The sequence below is a fragment of the Sinocyclocheilus anshuiensis genome, unplaced genomic scaffold (genome assembly GCF_001515605.1).
Source record: "Sinocyclocheilus anshuiensis isolate Anshui unplaced genomic scaffold, SAMN03320099.WGS_v1.1 scaffold1847, whole genome shotgun sequence".
In the NCBI taxonomy this organism is placed as follows: Eukaryota; Metazoa; Chordata; class Actinopteri; order Cypriniformes; family Cyprinidae; genus Sinocyclocheilus; species Sinocyclocheilus anshuiensis.
This window is the reverse complement of record NW_015549666.1, coordinates 80913-89730: the sequence shown is the minus strand read 5'-3', so window position 1 is coordinate 89730 and position 8818 is coordinate 80913. Positions and strand designations below refer to the sequence as shown.

The following is an 8818-nucleotide window of genomic DNA, read 5'->3' as shown; positions in this document are numbered from 1 at the left end:
TCGGTCATCATCTGTTTCAGACTGTGAAAGCTGAAGAAGGCCTTTTTCCTGGTCTTCCTCTTTCAATTTTAGAAAGCACGGCTCTTCCACTAAACCTCTGAAGACTTTTGGTTGTTGCAAAGTCATCCGACTGTATAAATAAATAAATGTATTTATTTATAAATAAATATGTACAGTGTAAACATCACTTTTAACCCCAAGTAAAGAACATTTCACACTTGTAATGGGGGTTAGCACCACTTTTACTTGGTGTAATGAAAGCCTACTCCAGAAAAGGGTTTCTACGGCTTTAGCATTGTTAACCCTTTATCAATAGACAGACAACCAATTGCCTGCCTCATATTCAAGTGCTTTGGACAGTCACTGCAAAAATAAGCACTGTATAAAAACAGTAAATTAAATTCAGCATTTGACAGGATGTTAAAAATGTCAAATGCTTACAGAAAACACAACAGTCAGGGTCAAGAAGAGACTGTATATTTCTTACTTTTATAATCTAAAAGAGTACCTTCAGGATAAACTTGATATTAAAGTCAGCTGTATGTAATATGAGGATGTGCAGTGCTTGGGCATTTTTGTATCATATCGCATGCAGTGTCTGTCCAATCAGTGACACTGATGCAGAAAATGTGCATATAAGAATGTTTACTTGGGGTTTAGTAATGTATAGTGTAAAACAGCAGCGTATGAAAACCCAGGATTATTTGTCAATCCCAGGTAAATTATATTCTGTGTGAAACATGAAGCAAGATAAACCAGCATTCAGTTTACCTGGGGTTTACATTCACCCAGTGTTTACTATTTCATGTGTGAAAAGCCCTCATGTTTTTCATTATAATGAAAAGAGAAGTTGATATATTTTAAGATTTTTTTTTTTTACTTTCCCTTTTTCAATCAGCTTCCATTGGAAATTGGTATGATTCTGCTTGTCAATTTACTGCAACAAAATCAAACAGATTTTTTTTTAATGATTTATAACCATAAAAAAATTGCATAAGATGGCTAAGTTTCATTGTTCGAAAGCAAAAATTACCACTGACAATGCAAAAACAACTTTTTAAATTCATAATATTAACGAAACATTCAGAATATTACGCAAATGAACAGCAAACCTTGAACTGCAAACATAATATCCATATATTTGTTAATACATATCGCTGTTAGGTTGTGTGTTTTACCAAATTGGGCAGGCAAACTACAATTTACAAAAAGACTACTATTAAATACCATTTATTGCCACTGTATATTATCAAATAGCTCACAAAGTTCATACCTCTATGGACATCTGCCTTTCTGAAGTGAATTGGAAGGTGTGCATTCAACCTGTGCCATCTGGTCCTTTTAAAAACACTGGGCAGTGAAATTTGTTGCAACAACTTTTTCCAAGTAAAGCTGAGCGTCTCTGAATCGTAATATGCCTGTTTAAATAAAAACATCTGCATAAAACATTGGTCAGCATCAGAAAACGTAACCACTGAAATAAAATACAGTGCCAAGTTAACAATCCATAAAGTGAGACGATGAAGTTCTAAAAACTGACGCGATAACGCACTTCATCACACAGCACATTTACAAAAAATAGACTGGAGACATGTTCTTTATAAATTGCTTATCAAACAACAAACGATTAAAGGCATAAAATAAATAAATTTGATCGATTAAATACCTTTTCACCGTGTTCTTATCCGCCATTATTGTTTCTGTCGTAAACTCCGCCTACTTCCGACATGAGACTGTTACTCCGCCCACTTCCGACGTCAGACTGATCTGGCGCTGTGGCCTCAGACTGTTGTGACGTAATGGTTCTGCAGTTGGTTACTAGGCTTGTTTGAGACGCGCTTCGCCTTGCCTGAAATGTAGGTGAGAGTAGGCGGCTGCAGTGAGAGGAGGAGTGAAACAGTCAAGACGGACAGTTCTGAGCTCTCGAAGTGGAGCAGATACCAACGAGATCAAAGGCGGATATCGCGTTATTCACACTTACATGCTGTGTTGCTAATAAACATATGATTAACAAGACACTCAAAGTGCTTGCTATTTAATTCCATACGAAAGGTGTATTTATCATCCATTTTTACTTTAATACAAACATGTAATTTATATTTTTATAGAAATATGACATAATCACATTATCTCACACAGAGATCGCACTGTCATGAAATCAGATAAAAAAATTAAATATTTTAGAAGAGAACCGTAGCATCACAGGTGTTTTTTTTTTCTTCTTTCTTCCTTTATTAGGATTAGCAACAAGTACACAAAAATATACAACCCTAGTAACAACAAAATCACAAAACAAAATGAAATTAAAAAAAAAACAACAACAAAAAACATACAGGGCCAGGGGTAATATAAATTACATTATATAAAGTAAAGGTGCCTCAAAAGGCACTTCTTAACAACCAGGCAAGAGGTCACAGAGTATTCAGTCAACTGTACATTATAGGAAAGAACCAATATTATAAGATGCACACAATGTTATCGATTTTAAGGCTTTAACATTGCTGGAGGTAGATATTTGCATCACAGGTGTCTGAACCAATGATTTTTGCACACGTCAGCATGACATCAGAGCAAGTCGGAGGTAAATCGGACACTTTTCTAACCGGCATGCATCTCGCGGTTAATAGGCTTGTTCGAGATGAGCTAATTCTGCGCAGAACCGATCACCGGTGATCACCGCGAGATGCATGCCGGTTAGAAAAGTGTCCCGAGTTACGTCCGACTTGCTCTGATGTCATGCTGTTGTGTGCCAAAAAACTCGCGACGGCGAGGCGGCTGTGTCGGATTGTGCAGTCGAGCGCAGTTGCTCTCCACCGACTGCGCTGATCAAAAGCATGATGGGAAACGACTGACTGACGACACAGCTTAATGCTCATTGGTTCAGACCACAGACTGTAAAAAAAGATGGACGACGCACCTTCAATCTCTTCCACTGAAGAAATGTGAAGCCACCATTGTCCCAACAGGGCGCGGCCATATTGTGCTGATTTGGGACCGGAGTCTGCGCAGTAGAGAACTCGGGACCAGAGTCTGCGCAGTAGCGAGCGAAGTGGAGCCGCGTCCCGCCCACATTCCCGCAGAGTCGATCGCAAGCATATGCCCCTGACCCTGTTTTAATTGCAAGCACACGCCCCTGACCCCGTTTTAATTAGCGTGACTGCTCCAGTTTTTGTCTGCTGAGAGGATTGTGTTAAAATAAGGTACATACAACTCCAATATCCTCCTAAAGATCCTGAAAAAGTCCGTTGGCACCTCAGTTCACTCAGAGAAGCTGTCAGTCTCAGCTGTCAATGATGACGTCACAATCCAGTTTTTATAGCATCACTTAACTAAGTAAAACCAAAATTATTTAAAAAACGAACACTTGAACTTACCTCAGCATGATAAAATCTACATCAAATGACAAAAGCCATCTGGGAAAAAATTATGTGAAGTGAAATTTAATTATCTAGTTTGTCTCATGTCCCATTAGATTACATAGAGAGGGCGGGGTTTATGACCTATACTGGGACCAGCCACCTGGGGGCGATCGAAACGCGATGGCTTCACTTTTTAAGACTCGTGCGGCACGTGATGCTGCGTTCTCTTCTAAAATGTTATTTTGTTTTATCCGGTTTCATGTGATTATGTATTTAAATTATGCATGAATATTTCCAAACACTAGATCTAAGATACATGTTTGTATTAAAGTAGAAATGGATAATAAATACGCATTTCGTATGGAATTAAATAGCAAGCAATTTGAGTGTCTTGTTCATAATATTTATATTTATATAAAAAGCTACAGAACTGAAATTATATCATGTTTATTAGCAACACAGCACGTGAGTGTGAATAACGCGATAGTATCTGTGAATAATCTCGTTGGTATCTGTTCCACTTCGAGAGCTCAGAACTGTCCGTCTTGACTGTTTCACTCATCCCGTCACTGCAGCTGCCTACTCTCGCATACGTTTCAGGCGAGGCGAGGCGCATTTCAAACAAGCCTATTGAAAAAATCCAGCAAAATGCTTTTTGTTCCGGCGGAGGTGTTGACGCGGTGTTGTTGTCACACAGTACCCGGATGCATCTTATAAATGAACGAGCAGGCCTTTAAGCCTTCTTTTCAGGAAGGACCGGAGCGAGGTCGTGTTACGCGCTTCCTGACTCACCGCTGTTCGCGTTTCAATAATTTCCACGATTAAGTCGGTCAGGAACTAGTAACCATGGTAAATTGAGGTTTTACTAATATCGTATTAACACACAGAAGCGGTCTTTGTTGTCTTTTGAGTCTGTACTGAGGTGTTGAATAGCTCGTGTAAACAAGTGCCGCACCGTATTTCTGAATTGATGTCCCGGCGTTGCGCTGATGCATGGTTTGCAGGCTTTTAGAGTTTGAGCAGTTCGGAATCGGTGAATGCCATTTTGTGCCAAGAGAGTGCTTATGATCTTCTGTTGATAAGTTATGACAATGTTGTGTTTTATATTGTAGTGCATATGGTTTTAAGAGTACATATTTTATCGGACATCTTTTTGAATGAGCAGCTGGGAGTGGTAAAGCAAACAAGTGTTTGTGTACTCAACAGTAATAACAACATTGCCAGAGAAAAGGTTTATTTCTTTTTAAACCGTAGTGGAGCATAGAAGTTTCAAAGTAAAAGTCACATTTCTAGCTTGTTTATTATTAAATGTTTTACATGTGAATGAAGACTCCCTCCCTCCCTGACTGAGTTGCCTAGTTTGATCTAAGTTAAGTGAGTATGTCAGTCTTCTGGGTTATAACTCAAGAGTGATTTAGGAGAAAAGAGCAAGTATTTGTTGAGTATCAGAATTGCAGTGTTTGCACAGTTTAAAAAGTTTATTGACAGTACATGTATGTTTTGCAGGCATTCAAAGACACTGGTAAGGCTCCTGTTGAGTCCGAGGTGGCAATCCACCGAATCCGCATCACTCTGACCAGCCGCAATGTCAAATCTCTGGAAAAAGGTATGCTTGTACCCCAGTGCTCTAGCGGTACTAAATTGATGGCAATGAGGATAATAATATATGAATGACATAAACATGAGCTATATTATACGCTATTCTGAGCCTTCTTTCACAAAACTCTGATTTGTGATTCTGAATAGGTCAGGCATGTTGTCTGTCATTAAATATTTTTTTCTCTTTAGTGTGTGCTGATTTGATCCGAGGTGCCAAGGAGAAGAGTCTGAAGGTGAAGGGACCTGTGCGTATGCCCACCAAGGTGAGTACCAGTTTTGTCTTGATCTTCTCATATCTAAACTGTTCTAATCAAATGGACGTTTCAAAGGGCTTCAATTAAATACTCGTATCATTCACAGACAGACATTTGCCAAGAGAATGTCCCAGTTTTTAAGATGCTTGTTATTAGACTCTCATCCTAAATGTGGTTCCATTTTCTTATTCTCTCTCCCCGTCAAGACCCTGCGTATCACTACTCGCAAGACTCCATGTGGCGAAGGTTCCAAGACCTGGGACAGATTCCAGATGCGGATTCACAAGCGTCTCATTGATCTACACAGTCCATCTGAGATCGTCAAGCAGATCACCAGCATCAGCATTGAGCCTGGTGTTGAGGTGGAGGTCACCATTGCAGATGCGTAATTACTGTCTTCCCACTTAATCAGCTGTGTGTTTGCTATCAGCTCAATAAAATTGAGATTTTTGGATTTCTGTCTGCTTTTTTTTCAACAAACCCCAGACTGTTTAGCTCTCCCATAAAATTCATTTGTTGTCTACTCATGTTGCTAGAAGCCTGTATGCCAGGGGAAAGTGGACCTTGAGGGCCAGAGTTGAGAACCCCTGCTGTATGAATTTCTTTCTTCTGTGGAGCATAGTGACATTTAAAATGGACAGTCAGTTTGTTTCAACTTTTTGGAATCCAACGTTCTTAAATGTTGTCTTTTGTGTTCTGCAGAAGAAAGAAAGAAATACAGGTTTGCAACTTCATGAGTCAGAAGAATGAATACTCTGAAATGTGAGCGTGTTTGTATATAAGATGGGTGAAGATAAATTATTACATAAATTACATTTAATGTTTAGGCAACCCTATGGTCTTAATGATTAATTAAACTATTCTCTCTCTCTCTCTCTCTATATATCTATCTATCTATAAACATATTTTGGTCAGTACTAATTAAAAAATAAAACTGGCCAAGAATAAGATGTCATCCCAAAATGCACCTGTAATTTTTGATAGCAACAGTGAATATACAAACAAAAAAAATAATTTACAGGTGTGCTGAATGTCTTATTAGGACCTGATCATTAACTTTTGATTAGTGAGCAGGTGTGGCAAATGCATTTTGGGTAAGAACTTATCTTGCCTGATATCAAAGCTATTTTATGTTATTTTTAAAATAGTTTCAGTTGCTGCAAGTTAATCAGTTTGCGTTTGCTGTCTGTCTAAATCTGTGACCCATGCAAATGTTAAGCTGACGATTTTGTAAAATGTAACTGCAATTGTTTTAAGCACATAACTGTTTTATCACTCTATGATCATGGCAACAGTTGTTGACATGACTAATGAGGACACTGTTAATGGCTATGGAGTCAACTGCTTGTGAACCTCATCATGCAGCTCTACCAGAACTCTCTAGAGTTTCTTCCATAACATCACAGGTCTGGGCCATGCACAGACATTTTGAGGGGCAGTGGCCCAAACCAAAAAAGGGGCACTAGGGGGGTGGGTGCTTGTTAATACAAATGATCCAGTTGTTACAAATATACAATTAAAAGAGAAGACGGCACACTCTGTAATAATTTCAGACTTTATTGTAGATGTTTTGATAAGAGTGGGCTCTCCCTCTCTCTCTGAGCCTGCTTCTGCCTCATCTTCAATGGAAGTAGGGGAGAGTGGGGTAAGTTTACCCACCCACTGTATCTTGGCAACTACACTTTTTTACTGTCATGTGACCATGTGTTTTGGAACCACCCATCATTTCTGCCAGACTGTGAAAAGGAGAAACACATGGGGGGGAATGGAAGGCACCCATTTACTTTACAAACTGTTTTTGGCTTGTCAAAGTAAAATTTAACATAACAGAAGTAATGGTTGTTACATCAAAGCAAATTTATCCAGGTCTAAAAATATTTATGATACATATAGGTGATTTAGCAACATATAAAACCATGCAAATCATTTAGCTAAATATTAGCCTGAAGCAACAGTAGCTATTTTTTCCATATGGCAGCTATGGGGCAAAGTAAGCCAAATGTTGTGGGGTAAACTGAGTCAGCATTTTAACTTACCCCATCATAAGGCACTGTAGTTAAGTTAAATCTCTGAATTATAAACTGGTGTTTTAATGTGATATTACTGGTTTAGTTGATCATATATACATATTTTGTAGTTTATTTGATAGGGACAGTGTACATGTGCACCAGATCCTTCTCTGATAAGAACCAGAAAATGCTTTTCATCACATTATAATCAGATATATCTTTCCACCTGTAGTCACTAATGGCCAACAAACTCTGTTTAGTCTGTTTTTAGGAAGGCTACAACTTTGGTGTTCAACATATTGTTTCAGAAATGCAAACAATTAAATACTGAAATTTAAACTTAATTTGGTTGGTTTTATGTTGTTAAAGTTAACTTTATGAAAATAAATAGGGATGTGTTATAGATTACTAGTATCAAGACAAGTGATTATAATGGGAAATATACTTAATTACAAGAATTAATGTGATTTAATTAGTGTGAATTTTGTGTTATTTATGTTAGATCTGATCGGGTAGCTATAATAAATTGATCAGACATTCTAATTCTAAGAATGTGGACATTTTATTGTAATCACTTTACCGACAGAAATACAAAAACAAACTACCAAATTATTAATTCAGCGAACCTGTAATGTGGATTGTAATACCTGTTAATGAACGACCTTCGGGAACTGTGGTCTCCACTCCAGATAGCGGCACATCGATTGTGAGTGATGCTGCGGAGCGGCGGGAAAACACGGAGCGGATTAGCAGAATCAGCGGATCTTTAGCGGAGCGGTAACCGAAAGCTTTGAGCCGGGGTGGGGGTAGGGTTGCCAACCGTTCCGTATAATATGGAATCGTCCTGTATTTAAGGCATCAAAGAAGCGTTCCGTATGAAAGCTATACGGAACGCAGTTTGTCCCGTATTTAAGGCATATGCCGTATGAACACCTAGACCATACGAATAACAAACTCTAAATTGAGAATTAATCATTCTTTTTTGACAAGTGTTTGATTTGTGAACATAGCCGTTCCAGGGAGGCTTTAAGACCAAGCGGAATCCTCTGCCGCTTCACAGCAAGCGGGACTCACGCCGGAGTTGGGTTTTTTTAACGACCGCGTTTCGACTTCAGCAAATCAGTTTGAGCGAATGCAAACAACGTGATTCCAACATCCAGCCACGCAAGAAAACGTGCATTTTGCTGAGGGAAGACGAGATCAATAAGGAAAGTCGTATTTACATTTAAGTAACTTTCAGCGGATTCTTAACCTTGAATATCATTCTTAAAACACAAAATGACCAATGAAGTGTTAAGCACCCAAAGCAGTACATATTTATTTTATAAGTTCTCTTTAATTGAAAAATATGCATTTTCATACTGTAGGCCTACTGTATATTACACACACGCATCAGAAGTCAGAAAGAGCTTTATTGCAAGTATGTTTGCACATACAAGGAATTTTTTTTAGTGTCACAAGCTTCCAGTACACACACAGCAACAACAACACAGATAATAAAAATAAGATGTGAATAAAATACACATATGTATAAATATAAATAAAGCACACACACACACACACAAAGGATAAATATGTACAGGTGTGCTATAGATAA

At 38.3% G+C, this 8818-nt stretch overlaps 1 protein-coding gene and 1 long non-coding RNA gene across 3 annotated transcripts; one reads left to right on the top strand and one right to left on the bottom strand.

The window, feature by feature from the left end:
* Positions 1 to 878: 878 nt before the first annotated feature.
* LOC107660306 (uncharacterized) lies at positions 879 to 3055 on the bottom strand. 2 transcript variants are annotated; one of them, XR_001630989.1, is made up of 4 exons: positions 2918 to 3055; positions 1667 to 1849; positions 1274 to 1436; positions 879 to 937 (listed from the first exon to the last, which is right to left on the bottom strand). It is a non-coding gene; the product is annotated as an uncharacterized LOC107660306 (long non-coding RNA). The 2 variants fall into 2 exon arrangements; XR_001630988.1 differs by having other exon boundaries at positions 1274 to 1418.
* A 1033-nt stretch (positions 3056 to 4088) lies between these two features.
* Positions 4089 to 5666, top strand: LOC107660305 (40S ribosomal protein S20). The gene is made up of 4 exons (XM_016449586.1): positions 4089 to 4208; positions 4866 to 4965; positions 5148 to 5221; positions 5419 to 5666. Exons 1-4 carry the CDS (start codon positions 4206 to 4208, stop codon positions 5599 to 5601), a joined length of 360 nt encoding a protein of 119 aa, XP_016305072.1. The 5' UTR covers positions 4089 to 4205; the 3' UTR covers positions 5602 to 5666.
* The last annotated feature ends 3152 nt before the right edge of the window (positions 5667 to 8818 follow it).